General features: G+C 38.5%; 2 protein-coding genes across 6 annotated transcripts in view; one reads left to right on the top strand and one right to left on the bottom strand.

Annotated features, from left to right (window-relative positions):
* The window catches only part of LOC148676826 (SH2/SH3 adapter protein NCK1-like), a 60,557-nt gene extending 47,903 nt beyond the window's left edge, over positions 1 to 12,654 (top strand). For all 4 annotated transcript variants that reach the window (XM_088613828.1, XM_088613811.1, XM_088613818.1 and 1 more), the window contains 2 exons: positions 6,524 to 7,242; positions 8,677 to 12,654. In XM_088613828.1, the coding sequence (XP_088469954.1) occupies positions 6,524 to 7,242; positions 8,677 to 8,871 (914 nt within the window). In that variant the 3' untranslated portion in view covers positions 8,872 to 12,654. The remainder of the gene's footprint in view (positions 1 to 6,523; positions 7,243 to 8,676) is intronic.
* Positions 12,655 to 16,230: 3,576 nt separating this feature from the next.
* Positions 16,231 to 22,654, bottom strand: bdh1 (3-hydroxybutyrate dehydrogenase 1). 2 transcript variants are annotated; one of them, XM_088613855.1, is made up of 5 exons: positions 22,478 to 22,654; positions 19,000 to 19,110; positions 18,333 to 18,474; positions 17,354 to 17,506; positions 16,231 to 17,088 (listed from the first exon to the last, which is right to left on the bottom strand). In XM_088613855.1, the coding sequence occupies exons 1-5, from the start codon at positions 22,478 to 22,480 to the stop codon at positions 16,622 to 16,624; spliced, it is 876 nt and encodes a 291-aa protein (XP_088469981.1). In that variant the 5' UTR covers positions 22,481 to 22,654; the 3' UTR covers positions 16,231 to 16,621. The 2 variants fall into 2 exon arrangements, with proteins under 2 accessions (XP_088469981.1, XP_088469974.1); XM_088613848.1 differs by lacking the exon at positions 22,478 to 22,654 and adding an exon at positions 22,185 to 22,471.
* Positions 22,655 to 23,089: the final 435 nt, after the last annotated feature.

The raw sequence follows: 23,089 nt of genomic DNA, 5'->3' as shown, positions 1-23,089 counted from the left end.
TGGTCTATCTTATTTCAGATTTTCTCTTCCATTTTTATTGCTACCATAAATATTGATGCCTTTATATTAATTAAATTGTTTGTTGACTTAGCAAGGTGAGCCTTAATTTAAAATAGTAAGAAATCCTGGTGATTTTGTATCTGTGAATCTCATTTTACTGCGAAACCCACTATTAATAGTAACATCAACAATAGTTTGTACAGTGCTCCACATTTTGAAAAGTATGCATTCATCCACCATTGAAACGCAGCATTTCCCTGCATGATACACAACTACCATTATGTGTCAGCAGCCCCACAACGCAGCAGATTAGATTTAAAACTCTTAAAAGTTGGGAATTAAAACGATCTTACCCAAGTAATGAGGCACAGTTGGTTGAGGGCTGTTGGTATAGGGTTTGGGTTTGTTTGTTACAGCAAACCCTTGTGACATGCTGGTCACCTGAGGGATTCTGATGCCAGTGAGGGATGTGTTGCTCCTCCAGTAAATGTGAACTCTCCTGTCAAGCACTGTGGAGCTTGCAGCATATTGAAGGGAAAACAACCATGATGGCAGGAGTGTTGAACTGAACATGTCTCTATGTCTTATTTTCTCCTGAGTGACACAGAAGTCATTGCTGGAATGCCAAGTCTTAAAACACTTGGCCATCTCATATGGGTTAAACGGAAATATATTTCAATGCCACTTAGTAAATGGGGCTAAGAGAGAAATGGGGCTTTTGCATTTAGTAAATAGGGCTCTGTGCCATGATGCTACAGTGCAGATCGTAGCTCTTCCTGAAATGTGTCAGAACAGAACACTAAAAAAAATAGCAGAGGGTGTGTATGAAAGATTGTTCTGTAATGAATGTGTCTGTCCAATGTCCTTAACAGCAGTGTGTAATCGAAATGTTTATGTGGACATAGGAAGGTAAATTAAAATTAAAGTTACAGGACAGCTAAAGACATGAGTCATATTGTTAATTTGTTTTGAAACAAATTAACAATATGTTTCAAAACAAATGAAACGTATTGAAAGGTGGAGGATTTATCAACTCTCTCACCTCTTACAGACAATCCCAGCTTCTTGTCAGGCTGGTAGAACCCTATTCCTTCAAGCTCATGCAAATTTACTGTCAGGCATCAGACTTGTCATTTGATTTTGCTGGATGGACTGGCAGGTTTGGTTTAACATGAGGGCTTGAGTAGAACCTGTAATAAGGGGAGTGTATTTATTTAAGTCCATCGAGAATTCTGCGAAAAACAATTTTTGCTACATTTTGTGTTATTTTTTTAAATGTAATGAACTAAGGGAAGATTCTGTTATCTGAAATTACAAGGTCTCTAGATTATGCTGTTAGGTACTTATCTATTTTATTTAAATATCAAACCTTCAAAAAATCACTTTTGGAGGCACTACATTTTTTCCCTTTTGTACTAAAGTGAAAGAATATGATGTGGTTGCCATTTTACTATGCAACACATCTGAAAATGCATAATGAATGAATGCAATCTGAGGTTTTAAGGTTAATTCCTTGTAAGGTCCCAGTTATGATTTTGATTGAAGTCCCAGTGATACTGTGCTGAATCAGGACTGGACATCTATAGCAGTAAAAGAAATAACTACTTTTTACTGTGTCTGGGTAAGCATGGTTTTGTTGTCTGTCTCTATGTACCCAGTTCCTGCCTGCTAACAGGTAGACTGTGAATAAGGAACAAAGTCAGGCTGGATTATTAAGGTTTCATTTTTTCCTGAAAATGTTAACTGGGTGGACTGGTCTTCATTCTTACTGTCTTTTATGTTTGCTTTATAGAGAATCTTAGTAGAGAACTTGGGCAGTGTAGGATTGACATTGAGTTTGGATCCTGTCCTAATCTCATTGTTCAGTTCAGACATTTCTCCTTGAGGCCTTGCTTGCAATGTCAGCGCTACTGTGGGGCTTCATGTCCCAGTGTAATTATGGTCTTTCTTTGAAGCCAACGAATCAGAAATTGCTATAATATGAAGCTTTGGATTTATACGGATTTAATCATATAATCGTAATGTGCTTTTTGTCTGGTTAGTGTTCTTTTGCCCCCTCAAAGAGGAAAAACCTTTCCTTGTGAACTCCTACATGCTGGTCTGTCTGCTTTGTTGCCTATATCCAACATGGGATTGTGAAGAAAAGGAAATCGCTAAGAATTTGCTGTGGAAGCTTGAACGTGACAATGTATGTTTTAAAGCCAAGTGTTTGAAATGTAAAGGAACAAGTAATAGGTTTATTCCATGCTGAAAAAAAGAAGAAAGAGAACACAACGTTTCGGCCGTGGAGCCTTCTTCAGGTGTGAGGTTTGAAATGTAGGCTGACTTGTGCATGAAAGAGCTGAGAATTTCTGTAAAGTGTTACAATTCAACAGTGAGGTCATGGCTGTAAGAAGTCTTTTGTGGTTTCAAAACTAGTGTGATGACAACTATCGTGTTTAGAAAACCTTAACAGACAGCTTGGTTGCAGTATATATGCAGACACATTTTGTGAATGGATTTCACTAGATTTTGAGCAGCTGGTTTTCTACATAGGCACAAAGCCTGTAAAAAGAAAGAAACCACATGATGGGTGAGAAGATAAACTCCCCCCTGAGTAATTATATACCAGTCTGCCAAACGTGCTCCTTGTTAAACTTGTACTGTTTTATAATTCAATTTTGAATATGCACAAGTAATAGCACAGGTTGCAAATGCTGACTTCACACTCCTTTAAGCTGTTTTTCACATCTGCTGTCATTACCCCGCTGAATTCACAGTAAATAGGTAGGTGGGACCCCAAAAAGGTGTTTATGATGAACCTGTGACTCAGACGAGCAAAAGCAGGGATCATCCCCAATGAGACACAGGGCTGATAGTCTGGACCGGGTACAAAACAGTTCTGTGTGTTTCTGTTGACTCACCCTGGCAACAGTCAACTTGATCTTTCACAAAATGTGTATGCGTTTTATTTCAGTGAGTCTATAGCCCAGAGTAGATTGTCTAACCCAAATAGTTTTCTGTCTATTTGGTGAAATGGTCCTTCATGTCTCAGGCCAGGCAAGGACAAGGAGACTGAAAGAGCTCTCTGTTAAAAGAGGGCTACTTTATTGCACTTTATACACTTCGCCTAAGGCCTAATGGTTTAGATCTTTAAACCTGTATCTAGCTCAGCTTTGCTTAAAAGTAGGTAGGAGGACCAAAACAATATTTAGGTACAGTATGTCAGATAAACAACACCTATTGCCTTTAGTCTTCTGTAGTGTTTATTTAAATTACACAGAGGAAGGGTGAGAAGACAAAGGGAACATCACAGGATGTATTAGAAATACTGGTAGGTTTATAAGACCAAGTGAGACGAATCTATTTTCTGTGCATTACAGTTATAAAAGAACAATGTGTATCTGGCTAATTTTAACTGTATTCAGCATGTTACTTGGTTTAAGTTTCAGAAGAATCCAAAAAGACATAAAACCAGTTCAATGAATGAAACTGGGCTCTCTTGAATTGAGAAATTGTGCACACTTTTATCGACCTCTGTTAATGTTACAACATTATTAATCTCATCACTTACTGGACCATGAATTAGGTTATGATTTCCTTTATGGTTGTTCTCACTGATCTTCTGATATTTCTGTGAACAGCTTAAGTGTGAGTTCTAAAGAATGTAATATTTTAGTCAGTGATAATCACTTGAAAACAGTCTGTACCCAGATGAATGGAAAATGGGTTTCACCTGTAAGAACAGTATTTTGAAATAAAGACTTGTGGCAGCCTATAGGTAAGGGAGTGTTCTAGAAACACTTAACGACAAGCACGGTTACGTGAAGAGGTATTTGGACAAGTTAAGAATCGATGTTGTTTCAACCTGTTGGTACCTGTATTTAATGTAATGTATCCAATGGCTTAATAAATTAATCTTCTGGTAACAAATGATTGAGTTCACTTTAAAAAAATGTATATTTAAACTTTTCTTTATTGTCAGTGTCCTACTTCTAAAGGAATTGCTAAAACAACTTTTCATTATTGCAATAGTTTACATACACTGTGTATCTAACTTAATTCGATACCAATACGACACCTTCTTTTAACCTTTTTGATTTTCTGTGTTGAAAAACAATTCTCAGATGTCTTTTAAAAAATGTTCAAAATCTGGTTGTCTTTATGGTGGTTAATTTCTGGTACACTGGGGGATGTGTGCTGTCTAATTGAGGGGTCACTCTGGTTTCCTTATATTCATTTTGTGTATTGTTAAGGAAAGCTACACTTTTTAATTAATCCATCACTATTACAAATTTCTTTTCAGTTAATTTTAACTTTCAGTAAATAAGAAGCTGCAGGAAATTACTTTTTAAGAGGTAATGTATTACATTGAACAGTACATAATATATACACATACTACATATATAACTGAAGACTTTTTAAATATTTAAGCGTATTAATAAAAAAAATGATCCATTACACAACTAACTATAAGGAATTTGTTTTAAAAAGAATTTCCCCCCAAATGTATTTCTATATACATGTGTCTGTTTAGGTACTGTAATTCCCAAGGGTTAAGTCTGTAAAGGTAATTGCAAGTTCCAAATACTCTGATTTTATAGATATCTCTGGTTAATAGTTTTACCGTATCTCTGTATTGTTGTGTATTCTCTGTGGTAGTTTATCTTTTTTCTTATGACTATTAATAGACTGTAGTCCAAGGAAAACATCATAATTTGGAACAATACAAAGCTCTCAAGAAGCTTCTCTCCATCACCTCATCCTGCAGTGGAAGTGTGCCAGCTGTTAAACTTCGGAAATTGAAGAGGACTCTGTGCTGGTGCACACCCAGTACTTGTTGATACATATACTTATAAACCTGCCTGGCCAGAACAGACTAGACCAAACCAAAGGGAAAGGTATAAAAAATGTATATGGTCACTACTGTGATCCTCTTTGGCAACACCTTTCCCACAGTGATTAGTGGTAACATGCCTGGGTTTTAACGTCATTAAACGTTTGAGTCTCATTAGGCTGGTTATTACAGTTTGTTCAAACACATTTAACATGCAGGCAAGTTGCTCCAAATGCTGTGCTATGAACTAATAACAATTTGAAAGCTGACTGCTTGCCTTGTATCAAAAGACCTGTGACCACATGGATCTTGTTACTGGCTATAATGATGTAGAAGAGGTTGGCTTGTTTTTTATATCAAACATGAGAAAAACAGTTGATTAGAAAGCCTGTAATGTATTTTAATGAACAGACTCCAACTCAGTTTCTATCATACTATTTTATGGTTGTTGGTATTTGTTACTCAGTATCAAAAGGGTATTGAAATAACCATGAAAAAGAGTGATATTGGTATCAGCAATAACTATTGAAATGGAGAAATGTACGGCTGTATGTAATACAAATAAGCACAACCATAAGCACAATTCATTGCTATGTTATACTGTATTTATAAAAACAAACACATTGCTCACATTGTTGGTATTTGGCGAGTTATTTGCTTTATGCAGAGTAAGACATTTTCTTTTCATGCTCATACAGTACAGTATGTACTTGACTAGTGAAGGACTGTGAAATGTTAATATCCTGTACGGCATGGCGCAGTTCCAGTTCCAATTAACGAATTCTCAGTTGTTTGCAATTTAAGTTTCTTAGCATCTGTTGCATGTGACACTTTTATGAGTGTTGGATCAGCCTCTTGATGTTCTCAACAGACTTTGACTGCAGGGGAAAGGTGCATCCCTGCCCTGTGAATTAGGTCCCTGGCATGGTGGATCAGAATCTCTCTATGTACAAGGGCAGTCCCCACGATCCAGCCCCAGTCTTCTATTAACACACCCTCTTGTTTAACTGTAGTTGCTGTACACAGGTTTGTTATATTGCTCTCCAGTCTGATTTCGCACACACTATTGCCAAACAGCTCAAACCTGGGAGTCATCTGTAAAGAGCATTGTGTTCTTACATTAGAATGATCATTGTTTCATTTCTGTTGCTCGTTTAAATCCCTTTTTTTCTTTTTATTTTCAATTATTATTCTTTTGTTATTTTTAATATATGCAATTATATCTGTGCAGCCAAAAAACAAACTTTTTTTCGCTTGTATTAACAACAATGCCTATTGAAATCTCTTCTGGATTGCTGCCCTACTTTTAAATAGTTTGGGTTTTCTCTGCCTGACCTCTTCTGTTGTCGGCAACACCAGTTTCATGAGCCCTCTTAAGGGTGTTGCTTATAGCACTGAGTGAAACGTGAAGTGGGGCTGCAGTCTGTGGATATGAGTAGCCTTCTTTTCCGAAAATGTTGATGTCTCTGTGCTGCTTTATTTCCTTCTCGGGATGCACAAGTTCCAGACTCTTAAGATTTTGTTAACTGCCTGTCCTTCTGCAGGTCTTGTTGGTGTGGTGCAGTTGTTGGGTTTCGCTATGTGAACACTGCACTGCATTAGGCAACTCCACATTTTTACATAAAAGATCCTATCATTTGTACTTTGCATCGTATACTTTATCTTCTGTGGGTCCTTTTCCTGAGCTATCTCGTAATATGATTGCAGGAATCGGCAAGGTGAAGCGGAAAACAAGCATGAGGGAAGAGGCGTCAAACGCAGACGCGGACTTCTACTCCAGTAACGGCGAGCGGCTGTATGACCTCAACCTGCCGGCACTGGTGAAATTCAGCTACACCGCAGAGAGGGAGGACGAGCTTTCGCTGGTGAAGGGCACCAAGGTCATTGTCATGGAAAAGTGCAGCGATGGCTGGTGGAGGGGGAGCTACAACGGACACGCGGGTTGGTTCCCCTCCAACTACGTGGTGGAAGACTCGGACTGCCAGTCGGCGGACCCCGTGGGATCGCTGACCGAGAAGCTGGCAGCAGTGGTGCAGACCGCCAACAGCAACCGCGTGCTGCACGTGGTGCAGGCCCTCTACCCCTTCGGCTCCAGCAATGACGAGGAGCTCAACTTCGAGAAGGGCGAGATCATGGACGTCATCGAGAAGCCGGAGAACGACCCCGAGTGGTGGAAGTGCCGGAAGAGTGACGGGCAGGTGGGGCTGGTACCCAAGAACTACGTCAACGTGCTGCAGAACTCCCAGAGCTGCCCGGGAAGTGCCGGGCCCCCCACACCTGACTGCGACTATATCGGGCCGGCTGCCAGCGGGAAGTTTGCAGGAAGACAGTGGTACTACGGGAAAGTCACCAGGCATCAGGCAGAGGTGGCACTCAATCAGCGGGGAGAAGAGGGCGATTTCCTCATTCGCGACAGTGAGTCTTCGGTAAGCAAGGCTCTTGTAATGTTTCACTTGCATGTGTCGTACAGTATACAGGACCGGGTACCATCGTAAGCTGTGATTGGATTCTTTGGAAAGTGGCTGAGTTCATTTTCCTTTTGAAACTAATATAAAAGATGGTGTCTGGAACTCACCAATCTTTGAAGTTTCACTACAGTTTAAGAAATGCCCAGTTGTGAAGTGTTCAGTGTTAGGCTTAGGTTTCCGGAAGTAATTTTTCTGCCTAATAAGAAAATTTGCATTGGAAAAAGGTGTATTTGATACAAGAGTCAAGATAGACAAGAGTCTCCATTTTTGGTCTTTCAGGCCTTAAAATATACATCATAATTACTAATCTTAAGCTGTTTATGGTTTAAAGACCATAAAGACAAGAAAACCTGCCTTATGCCCCTTGAGGACAAGAATTTGAGATCCTATGTATGGACAGCTTAGAACATCAAGTAAATTAGTGGTTCTGAGTAGAAACCAGGTCATGTTTTGCTTTTAGAGGTGTTTGTGCCAAGACAGGCATTCCCTATCTTTTGTTTCAAAGTGATGAAATGATAAAAGGGCCCATGTTTGGCTTTTCTCTTGACCAGTTCCTACCACACAGCACATCTGACTTTCAAGGTAGTCTCAGTTTCAAAGGCATTCTGATGGTGCGTGTTCAGGATTACATCACTGTTTCTTAAACAACCCTTTGATCACTTTGGTAAAAAGGAGAGAAAATTCCTCTCATACCGCACTCTGAACGTCTACTGTAGCTACACCCAGCATGTCTAAAGATGCATAATGTTATCTAAAAGGCAAAAGCAATGTAAGTATATTATAAACTACAATCGCCAGATTGTGAGAGTTGAAATATTTGTGGTTGTTTTGGTCATTATGTTACTCTGCAATTTGCTTTAGCATTAAATGCAATCGCTCATTCAAATTGTCGTACTTTCTAAGGCATTGTCCTGTCTCTGCAGGAATGCTGCAGTATGGCTTGCAGCATGACCCACATACTGTAACATTCCTGACTCAGGTTATAAGTCTACTTATTTTTGCAGGTGACTTGAAGAGGTGGTTTATTATTAGTAGTCCTGGTTGTTTGTGTGGGTCAGTGATCTTGAGACTAAAGTGTATGTGTGTGACATAATCTGGTTTGTACTTTAAGCCCTTCTGTGGTGCTTATGCAGATATGTTCTTATTTCTGAATTCTGAAAATCCTATGAAAACGGCCCCTTTATAACGTGAAGCAGTAATAACATGGGAACCTTTTCTCTGCTGAGGTAGCAATTGGTTTAGTAATGATAACGGTTCTTCAAAATGTCACTGTCCACATTTGAAATGTAGAAGAGTTTAACTTTTTATGCATAGTAATGTATTTTACGAAAACAATTCTACTAAAGTTTCATCTTCATGCACATTCACATGATTTTTGTGTTTTTTTTCCAGCCAAACGATTTCTCCATCTCCCTGAAAGCACAAGGCAAAAACAAGCATTTCAAGGTACAGCTCAAAGATGGGCTGTACTGCATTGGACAGCGCAAATTCAACTCCATGGAGGAACTGGTGGAACATTACAAAAAAGCCCCCATTTTCACAAGTGAACAAGGAGACAAACTCTACCTTATTAAGCCTTTATCCTGATCTCCAGAGAATGAAACTGATTTCTTTTTTCTGTTGTGACCAATTGGTGGAAATTAGAAACAATACAGTGGACTCCCAAGTACCCAGAAAGACTTCCTGGATGACTATTGATTTCATTGAGTTGTGTTTAGGTCATAGTATGTATTGTATATTGACTACAACATTTATTTAGCAATACTTTAGTTTTGTTAATATATATTCATTTAAAAGCTTGCCTTTTCCAATGTGATTCATTTAACTCTGGAATTTTGAAAAGGTGAACATGTGATTTATCTCACACCTTACTATGTTTATGAGCAAAAGATCCAGCCTGAGAAAAGTGTTTTACATTTCATGGATTGCAAGTGAGCACATTAACATTAAACTATGGCTTGATCCCTTCAATACTTACATGCACAGTGCAGTTAACATGTTTTGCTTTGTCTGGGCAACACTTTAGTAAAACGTCAGGCAAAGCATTGATTCAGAAAAGTATATGTTTTTTTTTATATAAGTATATTAAGCTAAAATCGTTTTTTTTTTGGAAAAAGCACCCAAACGTTTTAATGGCAGACTTTTGTGGTGGGCTGCATGCTACCAAATCAACTCTGAATGTTTGGTATTAAAAGTTGGCTTCTAAGAGCGTTGCATGGAACTTTATTGAAATAAGGTGTATGTGTTTTGGGGGATCTTTAAGAACAGGTGAAAATGGAAATGATCATGTTACATTAACATACTGCCTTCCCTGTTTGCAGTGAATCGTGTGGCCAGGCCAGGGTGTTTCGAGGAGAAGTGTGTCTCTTGCTAGAAGGTCTTACTAGAATGGGTACCTACTGTATCAAAGATCTTGCCTGACTTTTTCAATGTAAACGTCCCACATGTCTATCACTTCAGATGAATAGAATTGTCTCATTGCATAAGATGTTTCTCATGAAAGGGAAAATGAAAGGCTTACTATTACAACTGTGCCAGGTCGCCTGCTTGCAGGGAGTGCTCTGTATTCCAAAGTGGTGCTGCATCACGATACCAAACGCTGGGCTAAATTTGTAGATGCCGGAAAACCACCTTCACATCAGTTATTAAAAAAGATGTCTAGGCAGGTGAAGAGTAGTGTAAACATAATGTGAGTTAAGCTAATAAGCACAGTGTTTTAAGTGACGTTTTGGGTCCAATAAGTTACAAAATTGTCTTAAGATTTGAACTTTTATTGGCAACAACTTTTGTTTTCATGAGCCCTTAAATTAAGCAAGATTGGGTTTTTTTTCCAACCATTTGTAGCATGTTCACTTTTCCACGTTTTGAAGTTTTTTTGTGTGTGATGCTCATTGCATTTCTGAGTCTTTGCAGAGTTCTAGTTGTTCATGGGTGACTCCTGAACTGATGTGTGTTGGGCCATACATTTATTTATATACAAGAACATAGAAGCTTCAGTTCCCATTGCTTGATATGTTTTGAATATAGGGCCCTTTGTCTTGGAGTAACTCTGTAAAAGTGCAGAAATGAGATGATCAGTCATTTCTTAAAGACCCTGTTTATGGAATCCAAAATTAGAAATTATTGAGCTTCTAAAACGTGTTGGCTTCTTCAAGCAGCTGCATGGAGAAGAACTGAAATGTAAATCCAAATAATTTGGTACCCATAACTAAATGGAGCCATGGGGAAGACCTCTGCGGTACGTGGCACTTCATCAGTGTGGTTTGATCACCATTTTAGTCAATAACTTACATGCATTTTCTTGTGGAAGCCTGTAATGTTTAGCCCATCTATATGGTGTTCTCCAGTAACCTGTATGAACTTTCATTGCAGCATCGTGCAGTTGTTTGAATCAGCCTACCAGATTGGACCTTAGTTGCTTGTTTTTTCCTTTTACATTGTGACATTTCTGTGCAAATGTGCTGTTCTTGGTTTGTCTAGTAATGCATTACCAGCAGGAAACTTTAATTTTTACAGCAGTACTGCTTTCCTTTCTAATGGAAAGAGCTGTCTTGTGCCAAAGTTCCAGAGTGGAACGGAAGATCAGTGGTTACGCTTCTGATGAATAAGAGTGAGAGTGGTTAGTGAAGGGTGGACGAAGCTGAAACAAGACTGTATTACGCAGATGTATGCAAGGGATTGTCAAAAAAGGAGGAGTAAGTGTTTGTATCCTTAGATTGCCATGGAGTTCTTCCACTCTTGGACCTAAATGATTAGTCTAATTAAGAATTAGCTCATTGTTTTCATGTATAAATGTTTGATTTGAACCATGTTGTGAGTGATGTCAAGTAAAGCGTAGCTTCAAAAGATTGTGATGTCTGTTCTGTGTGCTTGCTCACTATAAGTGAATTCAGATTACATTTTCTTTGATTGCCTATCAGTGTCCTTAGAAGATATGTTCCACTTGATAGTCTTGTGCTTCTAAAGCTCTTGGCCTGAAAAGCTATACACAGTCTTCCTGATCTCTTTTTTTTGTTTGTTTAATTTGTTTGTATTATTGAGATTCATCAATTTTGCCGTTAGTACTGAAGTTCTGGTATCTGGGCTTGAAGTGTACCTTTTGTACAGTCATCAAGCTCAAGATTATTGTAAAGTATGTCCTTAGGAACCATGCATTCCAGCAAATTGCCCTGAATTCCAAGCGTTTCTACACACCAAAAAAAGCACAGCTGGAGCCAGGTTTGGAGAACCTGACAACTGTTCTTTGTATGGAAAAAAATTCGAAGTAAAGATTCAAAGATTGAGTAAGGGACCAAGAATCTGTAAAGCTGAGGAGTCCAGAATGCCAGATGAGTACTGAATAAACGAGCAGGTAGATGGGCATGTTTAGGCAAGGAGAACACAAGAAAGAAAGACTGCAGGATCTCTGTGGTGTTTATAGTTCATTGTGAACAACAAACAAGAAAAGACTCATTTTGCCCTTCACCCAGGGAAGTAGGCATGAATTCTTTCAAATAAGTTTGAGGTGGAGATGGTAACAATGCCGACTGAGGATTTAATGGTCGGGGAGGGATTGAGAGTATTTGTAAAATGGAATTTGGCTGGAATCTTAATTGTACAAATTATGCTTATGCCAAAAAAAGTTTATTTTTTAATCGAACAGTTGAGGCAAGACACTGAGATTGACTAGGCCATTTTTGATATGTGCCTTAGCTGCTGTCTAAACCAAAGCTTGGCTGCCGGAATGATGCATGCTCTTATTTTGATGTGTCCTGCTGGTTGACCATGCGTTCGTATTTTTAAATGTTGATCTTCATTCATAGCGGAAAATGAGTAATGCATCCTTAAATAATACATTACCCTTGTTTTAAAGGCAGTTATGTTTTATCCAAGTATTATGAAGAGTTAACACTTTATTTTTCAAAGCTTGATTTGTGTTTTAAAACTAGAATCAAGTTGACCTCAATTTGCTGTAGTTCTTTCAAGACTGTGTCTAGATAATGTAACGTGACATAGGAGTGATACTGTATAAAGGTCTTGACTGTTTTAATATTCTAGAATTTGGTCTACACAGTATTAGATTATAAAGTTGTCGCTAGCATGGAAACAATTGCCAATGATTTCATATGAAGTTTCTGCACACCAGAACATGGTTTATGCCATTATCCATCAAATATTGTTTCCCAAAGTAAATTATCTAATTGCGAACTTGTCTGTACTGGATTTGTTTGAAATTGCAGAGCACTCTTTGTGAACAATAGAAAGGAATAGGCTATACTGTGAAAATTATTGTACTCTTCATTTTGTTTGTGGAGGGGAATCGGCTTCAAGTGACATTTTTAAGAAAATGATTAGGCTGTAAAAAAAGTAATAAAATTGTTAACTACAGTATCAATGTGTTCTTTTTATTTTGTAAACGCACGACAGTGGCTCCACTGAGGCATACATTTTCACTACGAGACATGCATTTCGCGTCCAGCTCGTTTCTTTACAAGACAACATAATTCAAGTTAGGATTTAAGAAAAACTATTAAACAAGGGAATGTTTTTTTGTGTGAAGGTTCTAGTGTATGTGCATGTTTGAGGTTGATTTTGGATGATAAAAAATGTTGGTGATAAAAAAAGTCTCATTCCAGTTTCTCTATTTCCAATCCTTGCTCGGCCCCATTGATTTCATGGTGAAACACAAAGTTTCCGTGTGTAATAAAAGCTGAAATGCAAGGCTTAGTCATGCCCAGATCGTTATTTTGCTTAACACTGCAGTTTCATTTAATTATATTGTGTATAATGCCTAGTTTTTATGTTACAAATATGACTTTCTTTGAATACTCCTCATACAGACCTCCTGTGAACATCTGATACATCTGTGATGTGTAGGAAAACATTTATTTCTCCTTGCAGGTTTAGTAAAGCTCCTTAGAGAACAAAAGCAGCCCATGTGCATTAAAATTGTTTTATGGTCACTTCTGAGCATGACCCAGGAGACATAAACTATCCAATATTTTACTGCCTCCGTTTGGAGGTACTTAAAGTTCCCCTCCTTTGCTATGTAGTTCAAAAGCAGGGAAATTTTACCACACAGTAAAATTGATCCCATTTATTTCTTGATTCCTGTACACAGTGTTTAAACTCGGTTCAGATCTTGGGCCAAGCTACAGTAGACATGAAATACAGTATATACTATACATGGTATCGGGCTTCTTTTGAAATAGAATATTTGTGGCCCCAGAGAGTAGTTTACCAGTCTTGTGGAATACATTTCAAGATGCAGTTTTTGTGATATCTTTGAAAAAGTCAGGTCAGATCAGAAACCATCAGAGTGCTCAACTGATATGAAAAGATGCAAGCAAATTTTTACTTTCAGATGACTTTAGAAGACTTGAATAGATCGCTCTAGGTATTTAGCTAGTGGAGTGCATGAGGTGACTCGGAGAGAAAAACTACATTTAAGAAAAGCATATGAAAACTGACAAGAACGTTCCATTCAGCCACAAGACGCCAAGTGCTCAATATGTCCTCCAGCTCTTTATCATGATCAGCTATTGTATTCTAGTGTTCTTACCAAATTCTGAGGTGACCCTGTTTTGCTGGTAAACCATTTTTATGTGCAGCAGATGGAAGTGTGAAAGAAAAAATATTTCTGGGTTTGATTTTGATGGATTTTTGTAAATACTGGGGGATTACTTTTTTTTACTGCTTTTTAAGCATTACCACTGTATAGTTTAAAATTCCTTTAACAGACTGTTTACCTCAAGTTTTGAGTTAACGATGAAGTTATGAAAGCAAGATTTACTCCACAGAAAGTGCTGTAATGTATTTACAAATAATCTGATAGTTAAAATAGTTCATCCGAATAGGTAACTATTTGTCTGGTATTAGGCTTATTTATAATCATTCTGCACCATCAGTGCCCCAGTTAAACTTTCCCTCAGCTGAAATTATTCAAGCTCATGTGACATTGGTCTTTCTGTGTAGAAACTCTTTAGTGCACATTCTATTGCCTGCAAGCCAAAATGGCGTTAAAGATGGTTTGGGAGTTTTTATGGAGGGTGTAATGTGAACATACTGTAAATCATCATAGCTCTGAGCAAGTGCCATGATTGAATAGTGCCCCCCAGTGGAAACACAGGAGTATGACAGCCCCACTACTCCTTAGTCTTAGAATTCAGTTCATTATACTGTATGTGTCCAGTTCTTTCGATGACTAAACCGAAGATTAATCTGTATCCATCTTCTTGTATTCCATCTATGTGACTCCTGAAAACCACAATCTGGACTTTTGTCCCTGAGCTAAAACATTTAAATAGTAGTAGGCTGCTAATGTGGCATCAAAAACCCTAATTATGTTAGGCAAAGTTTTAACTTTCTTCTCTAAGAGTTGAGTTCTAGGCAACCTTTGTTCTTCCAGTTTGTGTGCAATTACAGGAATCCACTTCATCCTTTTAATTCATTGATTACTAAAGTGTTCTAACTGATTACTTAAGTGACCGAGGTGATAAGGGGTAATTGAGGATAAGCCGGGATAAAGATTTGCAATACAATGGAAGAGCCACCTTCCAGCTCTAGCTAGCCTGTTCAATCTCAAGCAGGCGTGGGAGGAGCAGCACGTGAGTTTACACCACTTGCAGTCTCTTTAATTTACTTCCCTGAGGTCACAGAATTAGAAATAGGTGATATCCGAGACATTTTTATGAATATCTAAAACAAATAAATGGTAGGGAAGGTAATAAAACTCTTGGATTGATCAGCAGGGTTCATAAGATTAAAGCACAACCTGTGCTTACAGCTCACTATTATTAACGATTGCAGCGGTTTGAGGCATTACCAAATCGGTTAGCTCGGACTTGTATTGCTTGTAACTCTTACTAGGTACCTTTTATTCCATGGCCGGCGTCTTTCATTCAAATTTCATTCAAAAAGAGTTACAGCTATATCCAATCAATATCCATATAAAGGTATTAAACAGCTGCTGTTGACAAAATAGCAATAATGGACATAAAATATAGTGCTTTACAGTCAATTGTTAAAATGAAAAATTCCAAGCATCTCATGATAAATTGAGAGTCGACAACCACTGTCGGAGCTAAATGTAATTAAAGAAAAATCAGTTCAGTGTATGTTTGGGTAACAGGTGGAAAAAATGGTCTTGACAGTGTCCACATCCCATAGTATGTTCCTATAAGGTGGGCCGTCGTAATTCATTTTAATCTGTTGGACAGATAGGGAAAAAGTTAATGCATTACTACCAGTGAAATGTGAAACCCACAACTATTCTTGCGATTTCTTAGTGTTCCAACATTTTAGTTTTAGAAAAAGATGTCAGTAATTGCAGGTTAACAGTTGAAAATAAATTCAGTGCATGTCTTAAAATAATCCCGCCTACTGGTTGACAGTCAAACCAGAACGAAAAGGAATTGTGATGACAGTGATCTTTTAAATTGTATTCAGAATTTTTAATTTAAACCATTATATATTTGTTCCATTTACTGTAAACAGGTTCCCACGTATGTACTGTATCTTGATTTAAATCTCTGTTTCAAATAAACAAGCAATAAAATGTGAAAAATAAACCCAAGCAGACTGTACCTGTATTGACAGTAATGGCAGGCATAAAAAAATGATCTTTTAAAGAAAATGCTGAAACTTGCCAGCTTAAACTTTTTCAGAAGTAGGAGATTCTTTTAAGATACTAACAACTTTTATAGGGCAAGTTAGCGCTTGTTACAGCCATCTTTAAGAATGTTTTCAGTGTAACAATGTAACAGTGAGTAAATCAATCTACTTTTTTAATGCTGTCAAATGACCTTTTCTTTCCGCCAGGCCCAACAAGGGGGCTGCTGGAAGCTTTAGCTGATCTAACACTTCGGCTCCTATGAAAAGCAGTACAGAAGTGCCAAGAATTAAAAAAAAATGACAGCATTAAATACACAAAACAAGCATGTGAGCAAAAAGAGGCTGAACTGTATATTTCTGTTGCTGTGAATGATTTAACCATTTTATTAATAAAACTACACATCAAGCAGCTTTTGATCATTTGGAAAGAGACTGTTCTGTAGTTTTCTACTTTATCAGGGGCACACTGACGATCTATTTCATTTCATGAAAAATGCCATATCGTTACACTCTCAGACAAAGGAGAAATCCAGCGAGCAAGCTTGCCTATGATTTAAACACCCTAGTCTTTTGATATTAGCCTACAACAGTGTTGATCAGTAAACTAGCGTGACAGCCATATATATTACTTTAACCAAAAAATTAAAGAGCTACAGACGACATTTCTCATCAGAGATTCTCTTTTGTTGAAATGTAGCTGCTGCTCTAACTCTGTCAGCAGTATCAGAGGCTCCCAGTGCGTGGATTAAAAATAGATCCTGTCAGAGATGGCAGCCGGAAGATGGGTCATCGCCTGCATCCGAATCCACCAGTAGACCTCCATCGGGTTGTAACGCGTGAAGGGGTAGTTGGACGTGACGGCGTCTGCGATGTCGTGCAGGACAGGGGTCATGTCCTTCTGCCCACTGTTGCAGTAGGACTTCACCACGGAAATGCGACGCTCGAAATGTGCCCTCCCATAATCCTCCTGAACAATCCTTGGAGCCGCGTTCCACAGTTTGTCAGCCGTCGCCAGAACAATGTCGCGCGTCAGGATCCCCGTGGCGACAATGAAGTTCCCAGGCTCGACGGTGATGACCTTGACGCCCCACGGCCGCATCTCGTACCGCAAGCAATCCGAGAAGGCCTCCACACCGTACTTGGACACGCAGTAAGGGGAACGAAGGGCATTGCCCATTCTCCCATACATGCTAGCAATGTTCACCACTCGACCTGCAGAACATTTACATTTATGCTCTTATTCCACTGTTTCATTTACAGTGTTAACATGCTGCTGTAAGTGATCTGTTCATGCACGCTCCAGTTTGTTTTAAGTGTTGTACATGTACCAGTTTCATAACCAAAACCATGTTTAGCAAGCTAATGTTGAATATGAATCACAATTAAAAGAAGCATTATGGTTCCTAATAACAGCACATTTTGGACCAGTTACTAAATAAAAGTTCAAAATTGTGCGTGTTACCCCGGTCAAGCTCACCTTTAGCTCTGCGAATGAGGGGAAGGCAGGCCTTGGTCACCCTGATTGTACCCCACAGATTAACATCTGCAACCTGCTTGTATGTCTCCATGCTTGTGAACTCCACTTCTCCAAAAGTTGAGACTCCAGCATTATTCACCAGCGCCCACAGACCTCAAAAAGATAATGCAAACTGTCATGTGCAACTCTTGAGTCATCTGCATTTTACAATCTTTGTCTCTTCTTCTTTTGGTTACTATGAGTCTTCTTGGTGTACATCATAAGTGTCAGAGCGACGGTTTGCACTTGTGTAAACTGTGTTTATGACACACAACCAGCAGTCCACCTGCTTGTTTGCTCCCACAGCATATCTCCGATTCCCTTAGTGCACCCGCTGATAAATCACTTCATGTCTTTTCTTTGGTTTTGATGTTTGCAGAAGACAGTGCTTGTTAGATCATTAATCATGCATTGATGACATAAGGGACTAGTGACGTACAAAGCCATTTTAAAGTGTCTTCTGTTCGCCTCAAAGGAAATCATTTCTTCAGCTGTTCTCTGTATCATTTAAAATAAGTGGCACATTCCTGAGGGTGGATTACACGCTTACAATCCCATCAACAGACAGAAGTTCAGGTGAACCGAGATACTCTTCTCAGAGGTGAAAGAAGGGTGTTCTAGCCACCTGTACTGTCTGCTGCAGCTGCTGGTGCAGAATGGCCATACATCACCCAGGTGGGTACAGGTCTTTAGTCATAATGAATTGGGTCCCCTGTTATAAATCAAATGCTTTGGGATTCAGGTGCACTGAATTAATAAATGTTTTAAAGAATGCAAACACTAGAGGAAAAACATAGAACCTCCAGGTTTACTGCTATGAGATTGGAGGAAAAATAAGTAGAGTGTTCAAGTGTACTGCAGGATGTCATTGGGGTCAGCACCAGGGAGTTTTGTTCAAAGATGTCATGCTGGCTTGTGAAGAAGGATGCTGCTCTGTTACCCTTCTCTGCATCCTTCAGGTTTTCCCTGACGAACTGCAGGGCTTGATTCACCTCCTCCTCGCTGCAAACATCCAGCTGCACAACTTTCATCCGGTCCGAGTTCATGCTCTCCAGATCACAAGCTCCAGTGCCGCTCTTGTCCTGTCAACAGTGCCATAAAATATACCCTGCTGTCAGCTGGAAGAAACAAATCTCAAGTTTTCAGTTCTTCTGCACTGTCCTCTCCCATCTCTCAAGGAAAAGACTTTTAACAAAATTTGCATTATGTACAACAATCTGCTTTACTTTTCTAAGATTTCTAAGTGTATTTAAGAGCTACTGATCTTTAATTAGAACTGAAGAATACAAAATGACTTTAAATAAACTGAAAATAAAGTGCTAACAGTAATCTTTACTAGGCTTTTATTCCTTTTAAACTAAGTTCTGAATTTGAACAAAAATAATATTTTTTGAAACATTTTATCAGCTCACAGATCTTTGTTTGCATTGACAGAAAGTGGGTTGTGAAGTTTCCTCTCTGAAATTCGCAAACGCTGGTGAAAAGTGTCATACAACACCTATGACAAATCAGTGAGACTCACAGCTGTAAGACTGTAGAAAGAGAGTTTAGATTCCTAACTAAAATCAGTTGACTTTTCGCTGATGGAAAAGAGATAGAAGCCGTACCTTAAGAAGGCATCCAGCAAAGACTGTGAATCCCAGAGCATGTAAGTGCTTTGCCAAAGCAAATCCAAATCCACTGTCACAGCCTGTGATGAGCACAGCTTGTCCCTCAGCCTGTCATGGGGAAAAACACGTCATATAGGTTGTTCTCGATTTACACAGGAGATACACTCCTGAAAAACATTGCATAATTAACAAATGCGTAAATTAAAAATGAATTCCCTCTAGTAGTGCATGTACTGTAAATAGGGGGGGATATGTTTAGCTCCCATCCAACCAGAGAATCGATTGCTAGATAAAAACCAATCATGCAGTTTTATTCATGTAAGATGTTAATACTTATTTGTATAGACATTAAGCTTTGCTAAGAGTCATTTTTAAATCAAATGTTGGTTAATGGTTGTCAATTTTATGTCAACAGTGAGGGGCAGTGAGTCTTGCCCAGCTGTCTTCAGTCCTCCTACTCTCAGTGAGCCTTTTAAATGGACATGTATTTTGAAGCCTTGTAAATAACATTGCGAATATTTTCAGCCAATTAGTAATCATAACCCATTTTACTTAACGTCAAGGTTGACAATTTGGGAGGTTTTTTTAAAGACTTAAAAATAACAAGCTTGTGTTTGCATTCAGCTTTAAGATTGTTTTAATAATAATAATAATGTTGCTTTATTAGCCCTATACAATTTCTTGCATTAGGAATTTGTCTTTTCGCATACCCCAGCTTTTCTCCATGAGACACAGACACACAGACAGGGAGAGAAGCTTGGGGTCAGAGCGCAGGGTCAGCCAATGTATGGCGCCCCTGGAGCAGTTGGGGTTAAGGGCCTTGCTCAGGGGCCAAAGGGAGTAGGATTCCTCTGCGGGCCGTGGGATTCGAACCGGCAACCTTCCAGTCACAGGCGCAGATCCTGAGCCACAGAGCCACCGCTCCGTCTTTTATGCATTGTAGTAGATAGATACTTTATTGATCCCGTGAGGGAAATTGCAGTGGAACAGCAGCTTAACACAGACAACACAGTGTAACGAATGATACAATAATAATAATAATAATAATAATAATATAATACATACAATACAATCAGTACAGTGAGGGGTGCTCTAAAATAGTTACTCAGTCCAGGACACACAAAGATCAATCATATTGCACATAAGAATATAAATATAGATGTAAATATAGATATAAATATAAATGTATTGCATGGGTCCCAGGCATATATTGCACAAAAAATGGTTGTAAACGGGAAAAGAAAGAGAGCAGATGTAGCAGTAGATATGTAGATGCATTCAGTCCAGAAACAGGTCACTGTCAATGTTGCCTCTGCCCAGACGCAAGGTGGATGAGTTGTACAGTCTTATGGCAGAAGGCAAGAATGACCTCCTGTAGCGCTCCCTGTCACACTGTTGATGAATCATTTTATTGCTGAACGTGCTCTTGTAGATTGTTATACAACATAAACATTAGGTGCAGACTAAGACATTTTCAATATGTATTTAGTAAGCTTGAGATGACAGGAAATGATCAGTGACAGCTTACAACTGGGTACACGCCGAGTGTACAGTCTCAAACACTCCATCAAATCACCTGTTGCAGACTGGGACCAAGCATGTTAAAATGAGAACCAATTCATAGCCTACAGTACATTAAGAAATGTATTCAATATATTAATAAGGCCAAACTGGGCAAAGTAAAGGGTGTGTCATTTAAGACCTGCCTGTACCCATTTCTCTTTAATAGTGTTTTTGTGGAAATCAGTTATCAAAAACAATTTCTGAACATTTTCACATTACACCAGCACTACCATGTTGGCACATGCTTAAAAAAAAAAACATTTCAGAATGTTTTATATAAGAAATGCATAGCCCAAAGAGAAGGCAAATCCCACATGGACATAAAAACCCATAGCAAACATACAGGTAAAGGGCATGATTAACTGTGTGGTGTTTTGTATACTATTTTGTATTATCCATCTCCCTGCTCTGCAAAACTATTTTCACATAAAAAAATGTTTCACATAATACGAAAGTCATAAGTTGCTAACAACAGCAGTTTGTAATGTGGTTCTAATTAGAATATAAGCAATTAAAGCCAGTTTTAAATCCAATACCTTTTTAAAACCCTTCTCAACAACAGTATTTTAAGCAGTCTTGAACAATACTTTTTATTGAGGAACTGGTAGCTTGACACAATTTGACAATTTTTCATAGAGTGCTCTCATCTCATTAAGAGTTAGTGGGGTGGGTCACCAAAATGAGAATTTAATTATTTAATTTATAAAATAATAATAAATAAAAATATTTTATTGATCACCAGATCCATGATAGGCTGCAATATGCCAACCTCCCACTGAGAATCAAATAGAGGAAGAAAATGTATTAATTTTAAATTTGTGTAAATTCACATGAAACCTGAAGATGCAGTGTATTGTACTGATAATTTCACGTATAGGTGGTGAACTTGATTAGCTTTTAATATGAAATACCTTAGCACGTACAGTACAAATAATACGCGTAAAACAGATGTCTGGGAACAGCACTAGAATAGCTGATAATCCGTGTACGAAACGCAGACATTACATGTCCTGGAAAAAATACGAATATTGACATATGTATTCCCTCTTATACAGTATGTCAGTGCCTTTTCAACTTAATTTCAACACAACCTTCCCAGGGGCACGAAACCAAAAAAGCCAGCGCTTACAGATTTACTTTGCGAGTTATTTGTTACCTTGCAGTTGTTTTTTTTTTAAAGCAAAGCCGATTCTGTTATTCACCTTTGCTCTTTCGTTGTTGTGCAGAAGCAGGTCGCTAAGCAATAAGAATTCGCTCAATTACTTTATAACAAATAATCCGTGTACGAAACGCAGACTTTACATGTCCTGGAAAAAATACGAATATTGACATATGTATTCCCTCTTATACAGTATGTCAGTTACTTTATCCTGGCCAGTTCAGTAGAATCAATGAAAACGCTCAACAAAATCATTAAAAAAAGTTTAAAGATACAAAGTTGACCTTTTCCAGGTCAAGTTGCAATAACATTATTTATAAAAATAGACACCGTCAACAACCCAGTATATACTACTACATACTAATGTATACACGACTGGTGCCAAATTCACTCTTCGATGTACAATACAGTGCTGGGGTGTTGACGCCACACGAAACAATAAAACTTCAGTATTACTTACTTTCACAGAGCCCCTGGGGATGGAAGGCATTGCCACAAAAAATACGAAAATGAAATACACAAGGACTATGCAGTGGGTTACGCTGGCTTCTGCAAACCCACAGCATCTAGCAATGAAATTCAATGCTTCTGGGAGCCCGAACCCTAAAATTAATGTCAAACACAAAGAAAAAAGTAGAAGGAGCGCCATTTTAATAAGAGGGAAAGGAGGCATGTTTTCTGCTGCTTGTCAAACTTCGCTTGTGTTGATCTGGACCGGAACAGTGCGATTTAAAAGTAGAGAACAGCGCCTACCATACCAGAATTCCACTTCCTGCCCAGTTAAACGCCAATCGCTCAGCTTCATTTAGTTAATGTTTTGATAAAATGTAACTGAATTCTCACATACAGTAACATGCACTTAATTCAGCACTAGGAAGGCAAGCTAGGGCTGCCACGTGCTGTGCGTCCTTTATTTCTGTTCAGTCTAATTAATTACAGAGGGGACGGAATCAACTCTTCTCGTGAGTGGCCAGATCATGTTTCCAGTAAAACGTCAATCATTAACCAGCTTTTATTTATTGAATTAAAGTCCTCACGTTTTTCCAACTGCGATTTCTCCAGCACACAATTTACAGCAACTACATTACGAAAAACCCACACTGCCACATCCCGTACCTCTGATAACATTATTTTGGATGAAAACCCCCTTTTAGTTCTGCTATTACTGTAGGCAGCTGTTAGAATTCAATGGCAGAGTTCTGCAAAACAAAGGTTCATAATCAAGGTGGAAAAAACAGTATTGCTGATAAATCTGTGTACAACTTCAATTCTTGTACCGCCTATTTCACAGGTAATTAAACCCACTCACCCTGGTTTCATATATTATTTACTCCGCCCAGGTTTTTTTTTACTTGCTTGATCCCG

The sequence above is a fragment of the Lepisosteus platostomus genome, chromosome 2 (assembly GCF_059453375.1).
Source record: "Lepisosteus platostomus isolate fLepPlt1 chromosome 2, fLepPlt1.hap1, whole genome shotgun sequence".
Lineage (NCBI taxonomy): Eukaryota > Metazoa > Chordata > Actinopteri > Semionotiformes > Lepisosteidae > Lepisosteus > Lepisosteus platostomus.
This window is presented reverse-complemented; position numbering and strand designations above follow the sequence as displayed.

Bases quoted from the DNA above. Each gene is read 5' to 3' on its own strand.
- bdh1 (XM_088613848.1), bottom strand. From the start codon at position 22,397: ATGCCTCCTTTCCCTCTTATTAAAATGGCGCTCCTTCTACTTTTTTCT. The intron at 19,111-22,184 runs GTAAGTAATACT...TCCCCATGACAG, and splicing joins TCCCCAGGGGCTCTGTGAAA to GCTGAGGGACAAGCTGTGCT. The intron at 17,507-18,332 runs GTAACAGAGCAG...TATCTTTTTGAG, and splicing joins CCTGAAGGATGCAGAGAAGG to GTCTGTGGGCGCTGGTGAAT.